The sequence below is a fragment of the Pyxicephalus adspersus genome, chromosome 9, assembly GCF_032062135.1.
Source record: "Pyxicephalus adspersus chromosome 9, UCB_Pads_2.0, whole genome shotgun sequence".
Classification (NCBI taxonomy): Eukaryota; Metazoa; Chordata; class Amphibia; order Anura; family Pyxicephalidae; genus Pyxicephalus; species Pyxicephalus adspersus.
The window spans coordinates 64,855,334-64,876,878 of NC_092866.1; the positions used below are offsets into that span (position 1 = coordinate 64,855,334).

General features: G+C 39.3%; 1 protein-coding gene across 1 annotated transcript; it reads right to left on the reverse strand.

Moving 5' to 3' along the window:
• Nucleotides 1-2,151: 2,151 nt before the first annotated feature.
• On the reverse strand, nt 2,152-19,107 carry LOC140337776 (vomeronasal type-2 receptor 26-like). Its single transcript, XM_072421576.1, has 4 exons — nt 19,030-19,107; nt 18,743-18,871; nt 4,943-5,066; nt 2,152-3,056 (listed from the first exon to the last, which is right to left on the reverse strand). The coding sequence occupies exons 1-4, from the start codon at nt 19,105-19,107 to the stop codon at nt 2,152-2,154; spliced, it is 1,236 nt and encodes a 411-aa protein (XP_072277677.1).
• Nucleotides 19,108-21,545: the final 2,438 nt, after the last annotated feature.

A 21,545-nucleotide genomic window follows, 5' to 3' on the forward strand; every position in this document is an offset into this window, starting at 1 on the left:
ATAGGTATACCAAATGGCATCTTATCACGTGTTCACTTTGTCCACATCCATAAACCCTCCACACACTGCACACCTTATGAGGGGCCCAAGACTGATCTTGATCCACAAGTTTAACTTTGAAATATTTCAAATAGGCTTGCTCTACAAATGTGCTGATGTTCTCCCTTTGACTGGGAATGGTGAAATTGCCACAGATATAACTAAATGAATCAGGGTTGTTTAGGGACTTACAATGAGAAACAGCAGAACCAGACATGATCTGAAAGAAAGGAAACACGTGTGTAAGTAGAAAAAACTATTTTGCCTATTCAGTACGTAGAGCAGCGCACAACCTCTGACTGTCTTGTGTGTAAATGAATAGCCGATATAAATCCACGCTACAGTAATCACATTAATATAAGCGGTAGAGAAAAATAAACTGACGTGATAGAAGAAAACTAACTGCACTTTCAGAATCTGCAAACCTATTTTAGTGTAAATAAGCTTAAAATTTGAAGGCAACAAAAAATGTGTTCAAAATTGTTCCCCAGTGTTATTGAACAAATCAGACCATATTTGCCCCTTGATTTTGTAAGGCAGGAAAAAGAGATAGCTGACAAAACAATCCTAATGGTAGCAGTGTTTATAGGTATTGTTAGAATTACGGGATTACAACTAATTATTAAATTAATAAAAGGATTAATAAAAAATAATGATAATAAAATATATTTTTGAATAATTTTTGTTTTGTTTCTTTCATTATGAATAAGGAATAAAGTTAGTGAATTGATGCATACAGGTGTAAATAAATACACAATTGAGACAGAACAAACGTGGCAGTTTGTAAAGTAACTCTTCCCGTTGGACTTCAAAAATTAGCCTAGCAAGAAATGTCAAATATTATATAAGGTGAAGTTCAACAATATTTATTAAATCTAACAAATGTAGAAGTATAAAGCGCTTCCAAACCCCAAGAAACAGAAGGAGATTTGCTAAAATAAAAGTGATATGCTATATCAATTCCCTCCCTAAAAATCATATGAAGACAGACATGAAGACAGAAACCAACAAAAAAAGCAATTAACCCCAAAGCTGGAGAGAATACACATTCATCAGTGAACCAGGGTTATCCAGCAAACCTAGAATGGATCTGGTCCAGGATTGAAAACATTTGCTAACAAAAAGCAATTGACTATTAAGGAATTCGTTCCAGGTTTGCTGAATCACCCAGGTTCACTGGTGAAAGTGTATCCTCTCCAGTCTCCTATCCTTGGAGAGCTTTAATAAATCAGGCATTAAATGTATTAGTTTTGCAGCTGCTTCTATTTTGTTTGTACAAGGATTAAATTAGATTAGGAAAAGATTAGTCCGATGGAGGAAGGGGTGTTGTAGGAAATTTGCAAAAAGGAAGGAATGTTTTGGATAGAAATTTAGTTCAAAGAGGGAATGTGTACTAATGAAATGGGTGGTAGATGAGGCACGCCTTATGTTATGTACTCCTGACCCCTGCACTCTGTGGGCCTGATGTATTAAAGCTCTCCAGGACTGGAGAAGATATGCTATCATGAGAGAACCTGGGTGATCTACCAAACTTCAAATGGATTTCTTGAAAGTACTATTAGTGAGCAATTGTTTCCAATCCTAGATTTGATTCATTCCAGGTTTGCTTGATCACCCAAGTTTGCTCATGATATTTTATCTTAGCTTTATTCTATCTTAAGACATAATAATCTTCATAAATGTGGACATTTCTTTTCAGTTGAAGTACATTTATGAATGTTTCCATGTTTACATAGAGGTTAATGATTTCCCAAACCATTAAAAATATAAGCCCCCCCCAAAAAAAGCAACAAATTTCCTAATTTTTTTAAAAAAGCTCATCTAATGGGCCTGATTCAATAAAGCTCTTCAAGGCTGGAGAAGATGCAATTTTATTAGTGAAACTAAGTGATCCAGCAAATCTGGAATGGATTTCTTAACAGTGATTTGTCATATGTTAGCAAATGTTTTCAATCCTAGACCAGAATAATTCATGGTTTGCTGGACCACCCAGGATTACAGATGAAAGTGTATCTTCTTCAGCCTTGGAGAGCTTTAATAAATCAGGGCCAATATGAGAAGACACTCTTTATCAATGCGACTGTAAAAAAGCCACTGTCGCTTTACAAAATTTCATATATTTCGGTAATGAGACAGATGTTTTTTTGTGTTATCATCTGCCCTAAATAGAATTATAAAACACTTTGGAAGAAATATACAATATAAGAGGCCGCTATTGGAAATCAGTATGGCGAATATCTCCACAGCCACTGTGTATTTCCCTTTGGTGCTCAGATAGGCCGGGATCATGGCAATCCAGACACTGCAGAACACCAGCATGCTGAAGGTGATGTATTTGGCTTCATTAAATCTGTCCGGTAATGTCCTGGCTAAAAAAGCTAAAATAAAGCTGACAGCAGCCAGGATCCCCATATAACCCAGGACAGAGTAGAACCCGATAACTGAACCTTCATTACACTGAACAATGATCTTTTCCTGGTATGAGTGTGTGTCCAACTCCTGGAAGGGAGGAGAGATGGACAACCAACTAACACAGATTATAACCTGAACAGAGGAACAAGCTAAGACTATACAGATGGGAAGTTTTACTCCAATCCATTGTCTCCACACACTGTTAGGTTTGGTGGCTTTGAAAGCAATGCAAACCATAATAGTCTTGGCCAATACAGAAGACACAGCTATTGTAAAGAGAATTCCGAAAGAGATTTGGCGTAACAAGCAGGTTACATCCACAGGACGACCCAGGAAGAGGAAGACACAGAGGAAGCCCAACATGATGGAGACCAGGAGGACAAAGCTGAGGCTCTTGTTATTGGCTTTCACAACTGGTGTGTCCTGGTAGAGAATAAAAACCACCAAAACTAAAAGAGTCTTGCTAAAAAACAAAATTGAGAACAAGATAAAAACTACCGAGATATAATCATCAAGTGTAAGAAATTCTGTTTGTTTGGAAGTACAGCGAGTTCTGTTCTCATTTGGCCATTCCTTGTCTGGACATTTCATGCAGTTCTTACTATCTGAAATTAAATCAAATAAATGTTATGTCAGCTTTCTCTATTACATAATAATAATAATAATAATATTAAATAAAATCTGAGTACAAGCAAAGTATTGAACCAGCTATCTAATAGACTGTCAGACTTTCATTATATGGATTTTTTTATGCTCGGAGGTCTGCCAGCGAAGAGGAAATTTCACGTTGTTACTGGTATTTAGGAGATGCTGTGACTGCTGACCTCCCCTCTCACATACACAGCACTGAAATTTCCTCTTCACTGGCAGACCTTTGAGCATGTCTACCAACAGGTAATCACCTGGTACCACCTTCTTTTCCTCGCATTCACCCTCCTTTCGAATCCATCTTCTTGGGGATGTGGAGGGATGTACTTCATGCTATAAGACTCTCCAGGATCATAATGTATCCTGTACTTACTTCTGCTCCACAAATGTACTGCTACCCCTGAGGAAGCCTACACTGGTCGAAACGCGTAAGGTACTAACAGGTCCACTTATGTGATTACTTCTTTAAACTGTCTTATTTTGGACTATTGCCAGATAATTGATGTCTAGCGCCCTACTGGGCCACATTTTGATGACGATATTAAGATTCTCGATCTGAATGAGATCAGGGTTTGCTGTATGTTAACTAAACTTGATAATTACTAAACTGCTTCCTTTTGCCATAAAAACACCATCAGTCTAATGTTCTTTTCTTATACTATATTGTCCGGGTTGGCAGTATTCCCTTGTTACGGGTACTACCTTTTGTGGACATTGCCTTATATACTCTTCACCACTATTGCTTTGTTTAGCTTTAATAAGTAATAAAACCCATCAAATGTGATCCTATACATATACACATATAACAATCTGACCATATTAAATTGAACTCAGAATTTTTCCTGTTTTGGGAATGTGTAACGGGCTCCCCTGTACTCATTCCCCAGTGGGAGGGGGTGGATGTCTGTGGATCCCTTTAGATAAAGGGGCTTAGCAATTCCAAACAAGCCCTCTCCCATAGACCTCCAGAACACCAACCATGTTGTGGGGAAATGCCCTATCCTCCAATAATGTCTCTTGTCACCCATTGGGGGCAGATGGGGATCTGTTTTTTTCAAAAGGGAGGGGGGCAACATGTTTTTTGCCCTCTCCCTTTTTTTGAAAACCAGATATAGCAGACCTTTAATGGATAGGAGAGAGGGCACACGCGCTTGCTGTCCCATTGCTGGTTTTAATTATAGTAGAGGAGGGGCACTTTGTTTTTCTTGTATATTTTTATCAGCATGTATGAATTCGTCTGCATTGATAGGTGATTCCTATGAGGAGGCAACCTCCTTTACCAGAATTGGCATGCCTGAGGTATTTAAGAAGAGCTTAAGTAAGGTTGTAATTGTTTTTTGTAACTTTGTGTGAAAATTGATCAAATACTGTATAGATCAAAAGAGAATATTATGACTTATGGGTAAAAAGGATATAATTCTTTCATAATTTTGTATGTAAACTTGTACTACAAATTATATTTTTGATATTTGTGCCTAAAACTCTATCTTTCTCTGTCTTTTATTTAATTACCAACATAGGTGACATCACCATCTGTAATTATGGCCATCCCTAATATTAAGATAATTGACTGGATCACAAGATGCTGATCCTGTTTTCCACGTGTGCTGTATTTTAAATTTTGGCCGAGCAACAAGCCTTGTTCCTTCTAATAGCAAAATTTAGCCACCATTCTGATGAGACACCATAAATGAAAAATAAAGGACCCCACTGATAGTAACAGTAGAGTAAGAAAACAAATTAGGATAACTTTGAAATAGGACAAGTCAAAATATTGTTGCATTATTTTTTCAATTGTCTAATGTGTTTAATGGTGCTGGTAATGGTATTTCATAATCATTACCTGTGGTATTTGACATTTCTCCATATGCACACGGGACACAGCCATGACAACAAGGTTGCTTAGAAAACCCGGGAACCTTACTGTATCCTGGTAAACAGCTTTCTGAACACAGGGATCTTGGAATCTGATAAAATACATAATGTTATTTTTCATATTTTCATTCATGTAGCCCTGGGAATCCTGTGTGCGATCCCCGGCACTAGAGGTTAAATGGGGACAAGTCTCTCTATTCAAAACCTCTAGTGTTCTCTGATTGGCTAAGGAAAGGAAAAACCGGATGAAGCTTGAGCCGTGGCTGAAGTTATTGATCAGCACAGCCCAAGATTTTTTTGTTTTATATAAAATTCTACTCATTTGGCGAATTTACACAATTTCAGTAAGTGAGAACGGTCGAATTTGCAGAGAGATTGAGTTTTAAAAACTCGCTCATCCCTAGTATTCACTCATTTGGACCCTAATAAGTGAAATCAGATATAATATCTCTTGACAAAGATCACCTACATCGTTGCTTTTATGTTATTTAAGTATCCTAAATATCCCTAAGACAAGGGACTCATATATACAGAGAAGCCCTACTTACCTACAATACAAGCGACCCTTTGAATGTGTTCCTATCTTTGGAAAATGCTGTATGCAACTCCTATAATAAAGCGCAGGGCCGCCCCTGAGGAAGCCCTTCAAAAGGTCAAAATGCGTTGGGTAAACACTGCGCGTAAGAACATATCAATTTCTTCTCATACACTGATCGCTTGACCACGCTGTACTTCTCGGTAACATGAAAGCAACAAAGTAGGTGATCTTTGTCTAGAGAAATCATATCAGATCTAACTGACTAAAGTCCAAACAAGTAAGGACTGTTTAAACTGTATCATGATTGTTTGCAAGACAAGTCTGAAATTTTGCAAAAAAAACCCTTCTTGTCATTTTGTCTTTTAAATTGTTGAATCCAGGGTTGGCAAATATCCCATTGAAGGGAACACTACTTTATAAAAAAATACACTCCACTGGTATTCCTTCCAGCTTGGTGCCTAATCTGTTTTGAAGAATGACTAGAATATTAAAATCCAAGCTTTTATTATTGTGCTTTATAAATACCCAAACCTTTCATTGACAAAAACATTATATACCTACCTATAAATTTCCTATTTTTTTACTCATGTAGTAGCACAGTGTATATAGACAAGAGCAAACCTTTGTGTGACCCAGCCAAACCGTATTAATACTTTCGCAAACTTAAAAAATGCCACTGAAAATCTAAATCTAAATCGCTAAACAAAAACTTATTTTAGATCACAGTTCTTTCCCATTTATTTCCTATTGATGGCATAATTGTGGCCCTCCTCCACTAAAATGTAAATAAACATCAGGTGCTGTAAGCTATTAGAAGTCAAATGAAGCAAACCAAAAGATTTACAGTTCTGATCTTTGTGGATTCTCACATAGTTTCAACAAAACAAAAGGGAACTATGAGGGATTATAGGAATCTATGTCTTAGAGGGATCTACCTGACAATTGGATCTTACTATACTCCAGAGTGGGAATTGTCTCATATCTCCTTGTCTAAGACAGTAATAAGTAAAACCAATTCCAAAGTCCCCATACAATTACATACACCAATAGCACCCCATTAGGTTATATTATTTTATCATTACCTGATTCTTGTTATTTTTCCAGGTAATTAGCATATTATTGATAGCATGTTGCAAATAGCCCAAAGAGTCTTGATAAAAATGGCCAACTTCTTTTGTGAATAAAGTCTTATTGACAACAATATTATTCTTAACAGAAAAGATTTTGAAAATTCCTTTATTCGTTTTTAACTTTTCAAGATCATCCTCATACATTATTTTGTTTAGATGCCAGGTTAACTACAGAGGAAAAAAAAATACTATGCATGTAATTTCAACTAAAATAGTTTTTAGATTATATAGTTATGTTTTCCAGAAACAGGCACTCCATAAATCTAATAAACAGCACATAGAATTAAACCTGTGTACAATAAGCAGTCTATTGTGAAATAATAAGTGTGCTGCCAATAATTTGTTGGGAGTCCAAGGAAAATGGAAAAATGCAAGCAACAAATTTTAAAGGAACACTAATTACAATGAGTTCCCACAATCTCCTGAAGCAAATTTCCAGTATTCAATCTCCCCTGCCATACCTACAGCCACTTACCATTCTCTTGTGATGTGTCCGTAGTCTCTGACATCTTTCTGTAGCATCAAATACACCTGAAAATATGGCTGTTTATTGGTTGAATGGGCACTTGTAGAGTACCTAACTCACCAATAATACAATAGGATGACACGGCTGCTTCTGCTTCCATACCCTTACTTTTATAAATATTGTTTGCAGTGCATTTGGAAGTGAAAAAAATCTGCTGATTTATTGACACAATAAAAGAAAGAAAAAAAGAAACATTGGCTATAAATAAAAAATGTAAGGGTCTATTAGTGCAATTTTTTTACATTAGATTTGTGTAATGCGCCTGGGCACACAAACCACAACCAACTCCAGATATCCTTTAATCAGGCTTTATTCAAAGTCATAAAGCACAGCAAGGGTTAAGTCCAAACAAGCGAAGTACAAGAGGGTAAGGCAAATACAGGTCAACAACAATCCGAGGTCAGGGCAGGCAGCAGGCAGAATGGTCAGTAACAATCCGAGGTCAGGGCTTGCAGAGTTCAAGCAGAGTCAGTTTCAGACCAGGTCACTATGGAGGTGACAAAGCAGATAAACTTTGAACCAATACAAGGACGCACCCAAGCACACTGTGTTAACAGAGGCTTATAGTGGGCACTGGTGTACAGGACAGGCTCTCCTTAAATGGCCTGAGTGACCAATTGCCCTGCGCCACCTGGCGCCGTCTGATAGAAGACTAACTGAATCCCTTGCCGATTGGCCGCAGGAATTCAAACTTACTATGTCCCGCCCCGGGGTGAGGCAGCCGAGTGCCACGCCCTCGGGGGGTACAAGAGGGACACATTGTAGCATGCGAACCTCTTCCCACAGCACCCCTAGTACGTGCACTACTTTGCACATGCAAAGGAGTGCTGAGAGCAGGATATTCAGTAACCACGTCCGAAGGGATGCAAGGGATGTCGCCTGGCTGAACAGTAGTTTTTGGCCAGGACGGATCCCTCTGCCTGCAGAGAGAGACACGCTGCGAGCAGAGCAGCAGCCTCGGCCATGCTTCCTGCTACAGCGGCGTCTCCCTCTGTGGCTGCGATCCCCAGGGACACCACAGGCTCGCAGGACGGGTAAGTTTCTTACAATTTGAATACAAAATATGTGATTCAAATTTTACTCATGATTTATACAGTTTCTAATTAAACCAATTGTGAATATTGCGTGAATTGTTAGTAGAGTTTTGGTGACATTTAGGTAAAAATCTTTATTAAAAAGTCCCTCAAGCAAAAACATCTGATATATTATGGCAAAATAAATTGTAATTTATCCACTTTTGATTTTGATAAATGAGAAATATTCCCAGGCCATGTTGTATTCACCTTGTGTCTAAGATGTTGTATTGTTTTCATGTTCCCATCAAGCCATGAATTATTCTGTGAAGAGTAAAGAGAATGAAGACCATAGACCATGAGTTCCACTGCACGATATACAGGATCTGTAGTCATGTTAGATGAATAATCTCTGGAGTCTGGTAAATGTTCCAGACCCGTACAATTGTGAAGAGATGTATGATAAATATTTTCATACAAATCATCTTTTTCTTTATTTCCTGACAAGCAGAAAAAAATTGTCATCCACAAATTTTCAAGTAACTTGTCTTTTGGAAAACGTTTTGGATGGAAGCGATCGACAAAACTTCTAAGCTTTTCATCGGCCTCAGACCAATAGTTCAATGATAAACTACAATTAAAGATATCCGGATACTTTTCTATGAGAACAATGTTCTGATCCCAACTGGGAGGGAGGATTATTGTTGCCTCCTTAAATGATTTCCTTACCCAAGTTTCAAATATTGCATCGTGATATGATCCACAGAGGACAACAACTTTAAACGTTGATTTTGTAATACCATCAATGCGCCCAATCAAAGTTGGGTTTCCCATGTAAATGGAACCTCTTATCACAAAGGGAGCACATATATTATATCGCCAAAAAAAATAGTATAATAACCTTAAATCTCTATCACCACTCTCATCCGAAGATGCTATTATTCCAACCCATGTCCATCCAAAGTGTCTTAAAACTTGTACTAGGCAAAAATAAGCATTGTGATCAGGAGTAACAGTGTTGTAAAAGGAAGGAAAATCTCTCCTCTTAATCAAGTAAGGATCTGCTGTCCCATAACTGATCTAAAAACATAAAGATGTGTTGGTGGAGCCATATATAAAGGAGGGGTCCATGCTGTGGGAAAAATGATAACATCCTTTCTGATTGGAAGGTACTTTCCATGTAGTCAATGCTGTGCTACATTTTATATGATCAAGCTCTGGTAGTATAAAACATGCCAAGGTTTCCCCCGATGATGACAGCATATTTTGCTGTATGAATTGGAATAGCTACCAAAACTACAAAATATTTTAAAGGATTCTCCATGTTATTCTGTGTTGTTCATAATGAGACCTGAAGTCTGAAACACCGCACACCGATCATGTATGACGTGCTGGTTCTCCCTTGTGGCAGTAGTGATTTATTTGCATAGCACGTTAGGATTTTACCAAATTTTTTTCCCTAATACATCAAATCAAAGCAAAACGTTTTGGGCTTAGATATGTTTAATTCTAAAAGTTTTACTATTAGAAAATCATGATTACTACTTAAAAACAGAATGACTTTTAAAACTAATTTTTATACAGCTTACAATGATTTTCACAATGATTGTAAGTGGCAAAAAGGTCACACCTTAAAATTATCTAAACCCAAAATAAAAATGTAATATAGCAGTTCCTAAATGTGCTGACTATGTTAGTTTTAGAACATGGGACTCTTTTGCTGGTTCTTTATAAATTATCATAATAAAGCTTGAAAACTGTTGGTCAAATACCCACAGTAGACACTTTGCCTTCCTTCAACAATGAACAGAGTCATGCTGATGCACGGGGTCCCTTCCCTATACCTGCTTACTTAAATATAAGCCTGATGATGGAATCTGGGACCAAGTGTGACAGCTGGCCACAGAAATCACAGGGTTTCGTCCAGAATGACAGGTACATTTGCCCAGATACAGGTTATACGCAGAGAATTTTTCTGTTTGGTCGGACAGTTTTGACCTGATGGTGGGGTTGAAGTACCAGGCTGAATGACAATGACCTTCTTGTCCAGGTGGGGGAGCTAAAGAGGCTGGGGATGATCAGGTGTAACTGTCTCACATGAAACCCATCCTGGAGATTAGGCTGGGGATATAAACTCCCACCCTGCTTATTCCTGTGGCCTAGTTTTGGCTGGTGAGCTGAACTGTGAGTAAAGACACACACGGTGTTGCAAATGCTGTATGGTTAGGGCCTTAGAGTCCTGCACAGCACTAGGTTGGGCTGGATTGTTAGTAAAATGATTGAACAGTGAGTTAGAGGCCAAGTGGCCAGGCTTTATTTTTGTTGTTTGTTTTATTTTGCCTGCTTTTGTGTGAAAATAATATTAGTGAATAAAACCCTTGTTGCACTTTTAACTTGCTAACCCTGTTTGCTGTTTGAAGCACCCCCAGTTCTTATGGGTGATCTCACACATGGCATACAGGATGTTTATTGTGTCAAATTTGGGAGTGCAAACAGTTTTACCAAAAGGTACCAAACTGAATAGGGTAGTTTTTGACTTGGACAAAATAATATTGTGGATAGAAATTATGGGAAGCTAATGGGAAAATTTCTATATCTGCTTTCATTCCTATACTTTAATGTGAAATTAAACACACTTCCCACACATCTTTCCTTTTGTAATTTTGGTACCAATTTTGCTATGTAAATCAGACAAACTCAGAATAAACCAAATATTGCCAAATTCGTTTGCTTTGTATATCAGTATTAATGTCACATCTGCATTTTACTCACTTGCACATGGTTATACAGAGATAATATCTGTGCTATAGGAAGGGTTGTTCCTGAACTCTGATCTCCAATTAAACCAGCTAACATCTGGTGACTTCGACAGGAATAATTTGGGACAGTCTTTCCAGGTCCAGATAAAATCTGTAGAACACTTTTCACAGCTTTTCTTGGATCAGAACACGAGTCATAAATGTGATATCCCAGTGTCACGTTAGGTAGAAATGATGGGTTGTTATTCATTTGCTCAATAGCAAAAAGGAACATTTGAATTTTTCTGTAGTATTGCAGCAATGGTCTGTTAAAGGGTTATGTACATGGTTTATATACATTCTCGATATGCATAATGATATTTTTATACCATTTTAGTTATTTTTTTGTCACTTTGTCAACTGGAGACCGATTCCTACCAACGTATTCTCTTCTCCTACAATAAAAGCTTCCATTTGCACATCTCAAATCATTGTAGCAATATCAGATTGTCTCCTCCACTATAATGTCAGTGTTCCAGAATGCTAATTGGGGACCTAAAGGAACTGCCCTTCCTGTTCATCATATATATTGTGTTATTATAATATATTCATTATATCTGTGTCAGTATTGTGAGGCTGCAAGACACACTTGGTACAAATTGGACAACAAAGAAAATCTGTGTTAATTTATTGCAGGACACAATCTTCAGATGAAAACTGGACCAGGAGTGGAAAGCTTTTCAAAACTGATAATTGTTCAAAAGAGAACCTTTGTGAGTGGCGGAATCCATGTTCTATCTGTCACTTTCTCAGAAAATGATTCCCCATGGGGAAAGCGGAGTTGGGAGAAGTCACTTTTTGAATTTTTTTTGTTATGTGTAATTTTGAGTATTAATAATTAAATCCCCACTCTATGCTATATTTTAGGAAATGCCTCCATGAGTCCCCCAAAAAATTAGCTTTAATTCTACATTTTCCACACAATATATATATTAATATATATATTTCACACAAGATAACACCCAGTTCAGTCAACCCAGAACAATACAGAAACACTGAGTATAGGGTGTTATTGGTATATTGGGGTGCTCTCTGAAGGAGCAAACCGCCATCCATGTACAGTGAATTTGTTAAGAATCGTGCTACGGAGCCACACAATGGATTCGCCAAAGAGGAAAGGGGATACAGCAAACCAGAATATAGCAGAAAGTTAGAACACATAATACCACTGGGGACTTAATAGAATGGTGAGGAGCATGATGCCTGGAAGTGGGATTTTAGCTGTATATACAGACAACTTTTTAATGCTTTGAAAATAGCTCCGGATGAAAGCCCGCCCAAGTTATTTTATATATTTTTTTCCTGTCCACCCTAGAACAGATGTCTGCATTGGAAGATTTCTACACAACTCTTGTTCTGGAAAAAAATCTAAAATTTGATTTATCCTCCTTTTTTTTTCTTTTTATGAATGGTCGTCAATACAAATAGAGATTGTGCCTGTAGATTTCTGAAAACACAAGTTTATTTCAATTAAGCAGTTAAAATAAGTGATTTTTTAGGGACCATAAGGCAAATGGCTGTCAGTCCTCCGCTATGCAGTCTGTGGCACCCCGGTTTCTTTTTGGCTGTTAATGGTGTCTTGGCATCCCCTGCTCTGAGATTGTTTGCAGCTAAAGGGGATTTGGAGTTGTGTTAGGGCTAATGAGAAGGTAGTTCCTGATCTGCGGCCATTGGCAGCTGAGGCTTTAGTAGCCTGTGACTGTTATGGCGTTTGGCTGGGCTGATCCCCTGCTGGTTTGAGTTTCAATTGATTTACTGTTTCTGACCTTTTGATTGTATGTTGCCTTGCCTGACCTTTTGCCTGTGACCCCGGCAATGCTTTGTACTTCCTCTTTGATACCTTGTCTGGTGGACTGATCACCCGTGTATGACCTTTGTTTTATATTCTGGATTTGCCTTTGTAGAACCTTCTGCTGCTTATCTGTGGGCTCCTATGTTACCCCTTCCCCAGACACTATCCACTGGACAATAAGACCTTAGGGCAACCATGTGTTGGGAAATGCAACCAGTCTCCCGAGTCGGAGCAGGGGCTTTAGATTGTGGGACTGGCATCTGGCGAGTACTGGTCCAACAAGGGCCTTACATACTTTAGGAGAAGGTGGAGGTTCCCTGTTGTTTACCAGAGAAGAACTAGGCACAGTTTTAGCTATCTATGAGGATATTCGGGCTTCACTGGATTTTTACCAGGTCGACTGATACTTTTATATATGTGCAGTTTAATTTTTTGGTTTTTTCACAAAACATTGTATTCAGTAACTAATTCTCCCAGTATAACTGAAAAATAAAAATTACAATATATGTAATCAACATGGCTAACTATTATGTGCGATATCAGTACCATCACACTAATATAATATTTGGTAAAGTTCATATAGCATGGCGTTTGCTATGTTTGCAATATAGCATAATAATAAAAGTTGTTTTACACCTTACTACCTCACTGTCCGAGATACACTATCTGTTGGTTTTCAGTGATCTGTGTGTTTAGTTGGATTTTTAACCTGTATTAATCTCCAGGAGAATGAACTGGTGTGTGTTTTTTGATTAAGTCTGTCATTAAAAAAACAACAGATTCGACTTGTGAATAAGTAAACAAAAATTTCCTCGAACTTTTGATGATTCTGTGACATTTCGGTGAACCAATTTCACGTAACCATTGGAAGATCGAGGAAATTATAGCAGGAAGGTTTACAGGATTCCCTGGGAATCCTCCTGTTTGTGATCCCCGGCAGTGGAGGTTAAATGGGGACAAGTGCCCTTATTCAAAACCTCTAGTGCTCCCTTATTCCCTGAGCTTTCCCAACCCAATCAGAGAGCAGAAGAGGTTTTAAATGGGGAGACTTGTCTCCATTTAACCTCTAGTGCTGGGGATCGTACACTGAGCTGATCAATGAATGCAGCTGGCGCTGCTGTCATTGATCAGCATAGCTCGCATCCCTACCGGTGAACTCTCCTTTTGGAAATTTTAGTTTCCTAGCTATCATGGTGAAACACTGGCAGTAATGGCAGACAGTAAGCAGTCAACAGCAAAAGCAGTGCAATTATGGTAATCAAATTCTTTTTTTGTTTTATAAGTTCAGTTAAAATTATTCTTGAAAAGAACCTGGACAGAAAGTGCTGCACTTGTGCTAAGCTACAAAACATTTTGCAGATCCAGGCTCATTTATTCCAAGCGAATGAGATGCTGTAATGTAGTGTGTGTCTGTGCACAAGCTGTGTAGCTAGAAATCAAATGCAGTTTTATTGTGGCTGAAAAAATGAACCGATGGTGACAGTTGAAGTGAATACACACAAACTGATCTAATGTAATTGAGTGCAATGTGTGTATTAAAGGATTCTGCAGTTTCGGTACAATATCAAACCCTAAAAAATGTCACCAGACTCATTGTGGTTCTTTTTTACTTACCTTACACATAACATTTGCATTGTGTCTGGCTTCCCAGGGATCGTCTTCCCACCCATAAAGCCATTGACAGTGAAGATTCCTCCGATAATGACGTCTCCTTCCTGCACATATTCAAAATCCTCATAGGCCGATACAATCTGGAGGTGACAACCCGGTGATGGGTTAGAGACAGCAGACGTGTAAAATGTGACACACAGAAGCAGGGAACTCCAGAGATGTTTTACAGACTGGCTTGCTGGGTTAGAACTTGACATAGTGTCTCTGACAATAACACAGACTACAGCACATTTTATAAAGCTTTGTGACATGCAGGGATACAAATTTAGAACATTCAAAATGAAAAAACATACATTTTTATAGTCTCTAAATATATTCCTGTATAAAACAGAAACTGCTATAAAAAATATATATTTTTAGTTTTTTTTTTTTATTTCTACCTTTTAAGTTTTACAATCTGCTTTTACCTTTACAAATATGACTATATGTCACGATAACAAAGGGGGGAGTTAAATAAAAATGTACAGGAATGTAGCCCTATTCTGACCCAGTCTGCAGGCTACTGATGTGTTGTGGTGCAACCTATGTGGAAGAACAGGAGCAGAGCCTTTACTTTATCCGTGGGAACAGGATGAAATCTCTCATAAGCGCAGTGCCTCCAATCAATTGGGTCTTGTGAGTAACAAGTGCTGTCCCAGTTGAGAATAGTATACTCATAGACAATAATCCACACTGTATTAGCAGAAGGAGTCTCTCTATTGAATAGTAACAACATATGAAATCCAGTGTAACATCGAACTTTGCAATCTTCAAACAGCAGCAGTGTAAACATGTAAAGTCCTTTCAGTATGTCTCAGTGAGAGGATTGTGCCATAACTTACAGTCTGAAGTTATACTTTCTCTGCACATACAACAGAATCAGAGTTTCACTCTCCAGACCATGTCCTCCCTAAGGGCTTACACAAGAATCATTGCCCCGGGCTAGGTCAGTACTGATCACCTCATCCCCAAAGTGCCGACGGCACAGCAGCCATCTCGGAACGTGGCAAAACACACACTGCCGTAATTATCATAAAATACATTAATGCATAAACAGGCAGTGAAATTACTACATTGCTACAGGAACATATCACTAAGTTATTTTGGGTACATAAGAAATATTACATTTGTATGTCTGATATTTACCACCTACCTTTATGACCAAGTGGACAACCTGCTCCATGGCTGGTGCCAAGCATTCATTTCGCTACAAATCCTGGATTGGTTCCAGTCTGATAAGGTGCATAAGGCATGAGTCTTGGTAGAGAAATACCCATCAACCAATATTTATTCAAATCTATTGTGACATTAAATTCCTCTCTGAGCTTTTTTAAAGCACATAGGGAGTGCTTAGCCTTTTTGGAAAATACCAATCCACCATTATTTTTCAAGCAAGTCCTTTATTTTGTCAGCAGGCAACTCCTAAAAAATCAGCCATTAACCCCCTCTTTCTTGGTCAGCCAACTCAGATTCAGCAATATGCAGGACATTCAGCACTAGCACCAGGCTGAGTAGCGGTGACTTCAGCTTCTTGGATATGATGGGCCAACTATTTTCAGCTGCAATGGCAGCATAAAGGCTGGGAGTTAGACAAACTAAAATGCCAGATGGTATCATTAGGTCTGACCTGTCCTGAAGTGCCCAGTTACTTAAATCCCAACTGCATGAATAACTGGGCATGAAACTGTTTTTTTATTCTCAGAATTGTCTTTGAGTTTGCATTCCAGGTTCTCTTGTCCACCTTTGAGTGTCATGTAGGAGTTTTTGTTTTAAGACAAACTTGTACATCCAAGAGACCTTACACTTGGTAACCACATGGACCCCAATTTTGAGGACATAAAAAAAACTGTTGGCAAAAATGATATGTTGACTAAAATAGAAGAACCGGGTTGTTCAATGAGCCTCAAATTGCATTTCCTCCACTCTTGTTTGGACTATTTTTTAAGAACTTTAGCGAATACCAAGAGGTTTCACCTGGATTTCAAAAAAGGATAAGAAGGTACCAGGTGGGGTTGGCATGATTGTTGACTGTTAATGGGGGCTGCAATGAGAAAATTGTGGATTAAAAACATCAATAGAAGTTTTAAAGGACAGAGAAAACACCACAGTGCATCTGTACACTCTCCTGGTTTTTCCTGGTTCTATTTTGGATGTTTCCCTTCAAAATAATTTACAAATTTTTATGAAATTGAAAAGGAATAAATCATGTAAATGAAGATTGAATACATTATTATCAGTGATCAGAGCTTTTTTTCTAATTTTTTTCCTTGTATTTTGTTGAAAAAACATGCGTGATGAGAACAATATGAATGCTATTTTTGAATTTAGCACCCCACCACCCATCAGTTTGGAATAAAGTAAGGTTATGTTGTATTGGGCCTAAGTACTAAAGAGAAAAATAAAATATTTATAATGTTAAACACATTTCAAGAAGCATGCCATAATAAATAGACAAACCAAATGAATAACTGTTCAAAAGTTAAACGCTTAACATAATTTTATGCCACAACGGTGGCCAACTGGCGAGAACATTTTGGAGCCTGCGATTTTAAACAGGAGGCGTGGTTCATCCCGTTGGGGGGGGAACCAGCCAGGGCCACGAACCATGCCTCCGTAAAAAATCGCAGGCTCAGGATGGTGGGCGGGTTGAACACAACCCCACTCTTCCATTGCCTAGACCAACGTCCCATGGCCTAGACCAACACACGGCTCCCCTCGCATGCATGGTCCAGAGTTTGTCATTTTAGTGGTCTGTGACGACCAAAAGGTTGGCGACCACAGCTATATTATATATTAAGGTTCCGTTTTAATGTGTTTCTATCTGTTGGTGCTTTAATTCTCCTCGCTTTTTTTAAAAACTTTTAAAGTACATTTTGACATGCTAATATGTTGTCACAATGGAGTACTGTCCATTTCATGAATGTTTCTTGTTATCAGGGCCTAATAAATGCATGAAAATACAATGAGACTATATGCAATTCCATCACTTGCTATAGATTTCTATGGTTTTCCAATGCATTAAAATCCCCTACCCCAAAGAAATAATAGACATGACCTAATGTGAGCAGACACTATCCTTATCACTGCTTTTTATGAAACAAGCATGAATTAAGTGTGAAAAGGCACAGGTGTTTTACAAAGTTTCATATATTTCTGTGATGATACAAAGGTATTTTTGTGTTTAGTTCTGACCTAAAAAGAATTACAACACAATTTGGTAGAAATACACAATAAAGAAGGACACCATTAAATATCAGTATGGCGGATATCACCACAGCCACTACTTATTTACCTTTGGTGCTCAGATAGGCCAGGATCATGGCAATCAAGACACTGCAGAACACCACGTTAGTGTAAATTGGTTTAATTTATTCATCCCATACTTTTTCTGTGCTGCTCACTTTCATCTAGGCAGACTGACCAAAGGTAATGCAGTTCCCCTAGGGAGAGGAAGTGCCAGGGAGGATGACCCCTTAAAGAGAGGTGGTGCGGCTGCAGGAGATGCTGGTCCTGACAGCTCAGGTAGGGCTGCTGGCGCAGTGCTAGAGCCATGGGAGGGGTTTTCTGGTTTTAGAAGTGAGTAGATGGGGTTGGAGGGGTTTGGGGCATGGGGTGTTGGCTGGGGTTATAGTCAATGAGGCAGTGGGGAGCAAAATAGGGCAGCAGCAGAACATGGGGAGCAACTGGTGGTTGTCTTCAGAGGGTGTTGGCAGGGTTGTTGCCTTGGGGGAAGGGGTGCTCAACTGGGGACTGCCTGGGGGTCAGTAACATTTGGGGAGGTGATGCAATCTTGTGGAAGGTGCTGGGGTGCAGCCTAGTGGGCAGGAGGAGTGGCAGGAGGTTGGGAGCTCTAGCAGGTGCTTTTTGGGTGCACCAAGCAGTGTCCCAGGTTCTGGGGGCTCAGGGCTAAAGTCCAGGGGTTTAGGGGATGCAGCAAAATGGGGAGGTATACATGTGCTTTGAAGGGCATCTCGGAGCACTATTAGGGCAGGAAGTGCAAGAGCAGCTCTGGAGGGGGAAAAATGTTGACATATTTTCCCTGTTCCCCTTGGAGCAATACCACAGACAATTCACAACTGACTTCAGGCCCTTACGGTGATGGCGGATGAGATTGGGGAGAAGACTCAGACGCACTATGCCTCACTGTTTTGCTATGCAGGTGTGATCCACAAAGTGTATGGGATGTATAGGGGTTGGCTTGGTTGCAGAGTGATGAACAATTTAACCAGCACAAAACAACTTACCCAACTATACAGTGGGATTTTAGCCTTTAGATGCACTTGATGACACTGACACAAGTAGCAGGTAAACCCTTACTCACAGGGGTTGGTGGGGCTAGCACCTCAAGTTCATCGATCTTGCATAGTGGAGGGGTGTGTGGGTTATCCAAATGATCAGGCAAGTTTGGGAATACTTGCGATTCAAACACGAATGCTCCAGTTGTGGGGGGCTGGAAAAAGGCAAGAGGCTAGTAAGCATCAAAAAGATGCAGCCTTTCCTAAGTAGGTAACCCCTGGGGGGAAAACCCAGTTGTGGGGAACAAGGTTTTCAGGAGGGGGTGCCACCCTTGTTCGTTGCAGTGACCACCACTCTGAGCAAGGAACTTACGGTTGACACTGAGCCATCCAGATGCTGTGACAGAAAGTTTGATAAAAGAGGTGGAGTTGGGGAGGATGGGGGAGTCATTTAACGACTCCCTGTTGGACTTTGTGATTTTCCTGTTGGGGTTGGTGCCCAAAAAGGAACAAGCAAGGTTATGTTTAATTCATTTTTTGCTCTTTCCTGGTGAATCCAGTTATTGTCCCCAAATTGTACTCAGTATCCTACACATTTTTGATATGGTGATCTGGTGGGTGCAAAGTTCTGGGAGTGGCTCGTTGTTGCGAAACGTGGATATTTAATTGGCCTTTAGCCTTTTGCTGGCACATCCAGATAGATCCCTGCCATGCACAGCAATTGCAGACTATTTTTGTTGACTGCTGCCTATGCATGGGGTGTTTGATATCATGTTATTAGTTTAAGGAATTCAGGTCCTTTCTGGAGTGGGTGAATAAAGAGATGTCTGAAATGTGATAAATTATCAATTTCTTGGATAATTATAATTTTTTTTGTATTGGATCAGCAGAGGACTGGGATTGTGCTGCATTGCGGGGCATTTCAATATGTGGTTAGCCTCAGAGGGCTGATGCGGTGAGATTTGATGGTGAGGAATAGAGGCACGGATATTTTTGTGGATCTGCAAGGCAAAAACAGATCAGCTTGGCAGAAGTTTTCAGATTAGATTGGAGGTTAGGCACTTGGGTGAAGGGTATGCTGGATGCAAATGGATGGATGGTCTCTTACCCACTATTAGTTTGTGTAAATTTTTAGAATATTGGGATTTGGACAACAGGCTCATTTAACAATTTGGTGGGTAGGAGTCTAGTAGGTTTCAGCTCTGTTTGTCCTGAGTTGGTTTAAGAAGCAATGTTGTTGGAAAAAAAGGGGGGTTGTCAGTTGGTTTGTTTTGTTTGTTTTTTAGTTCGGGGTTGCTCTGTGTGACCCATTATGCTTGTGTTCTAGGCAGGGCACGGTGCCTTATTTAGATAGGTCATTCTTAGATTTAATGGGGTGCCAGTAAAGCCAATATTTGCTCCAACGGAAGACAATTGACATTCCTTGGGACATTGGCCTGGTATGCTCAAGAGTAGGGTGGTGCCAGAGGTCCATAACTTTAATCAGTCCATAAATTTAGATCAGCCACCTGATATCTTGATATTACACGTAGGGGAAATGATCTGGGTCAGAAGCCATTTAAAGAATTGATCAGGTTCAGAGTACTACATTTCGGGGTATTGTAGCTGTTTGGTCCAAAATACTTGCCCGAATGCAGTGGCCGTTTGCTAGGTTGGTGGTCTGGCTGAATATAGTGAGGATCAAAGTGAACACGGATTGGGTAACTTTGATGTCGGCAATGGGGAGTTGGAAGTGGAAGCATGGCAGTATTTGCATAGAGTGGAAGTCCACATGAATGCAGACTGAATGGACATGTAGTTTTTAGGTCTGCAAGAGGGTATTAAAAGTCCTGTTGGTGTGAGGGTTGGAGCTTGCGTGTGGTGCAGGTCCTTGGGGGGCATAAATGGGCTTGTTTACACAGGTGTTTATTACTTCTGGTGCTAGTTTCAGAGGGAGCTGCAAGTAAAGCCATCGTTCCCAACCTGGTAGAGTATGTGGCAGCTGGGAGCAATAACATATAGGTGGAGCAGACCCCTAAACAGCATGTTGCCTTCAAGAACCTGCAACCAGGAAGTGCAATACTTGGGTTATAATGTTATAATGTTGTTGCTATATTTGTTATTTTGATTATGTATTGTTATGGTAATTGCCATTTATATTTGATGGGTAAATTTAAAAGAAAAGGGGAGGGGGTTGACAATAATACAATTCGAGAGGCCTTTGCCGAAAATAAAGTGTGCTGTTTGATTTTTTGGATAGTAGGTTGGAGAACGGTTACCATACGAAAGAGAAATTGTTTGGAAAGCCGTGGTGAATCTCCTGGCTACCTGGGTCATGTAAATAATGTAAACATTTTATATACAATTTGCGTGCATATTAGGTAACATTAGGTAACATTTTAAAATAGACCCCCCCCCAAAGCAAAAAACATCTGACATCTATGACAATGCTTTTAGGATAATGCAATCTCTAATTTCCTTTCATGAAAAAAAATATAGCAGGAAAAAAAAAAAGTTTGTCAGCCATACTCAGGGGCTTTAATCATTGCAATTTGACCATGTAAAGAACTTTTTTTCCAGTGAGCCCGTGGCGTCCCTGGGGATCACAGCCGGCGAGGGAGACGCCACCGCAGCGTGTCTGTGTTGATTAATTTTAACCTGTTGTCGTTACCAATAGCAACTCAGTCTGATACCTGATTTTGCCTGAACTCTGCCTGCCTTGACCTTGGATTTATCCTGACCTGCCTTTGCCTTACCCTTCTGTACCACACTTATCGGACTGATTATTATTATTATTATTATTATTATTATTAATAAACAGGATTTATATGGCGCCAACATATTACGCAGCGCTGTACATTAAATAGGGATTGCAAATGACAGACTAATACAGACAGTGATACAGGAGGA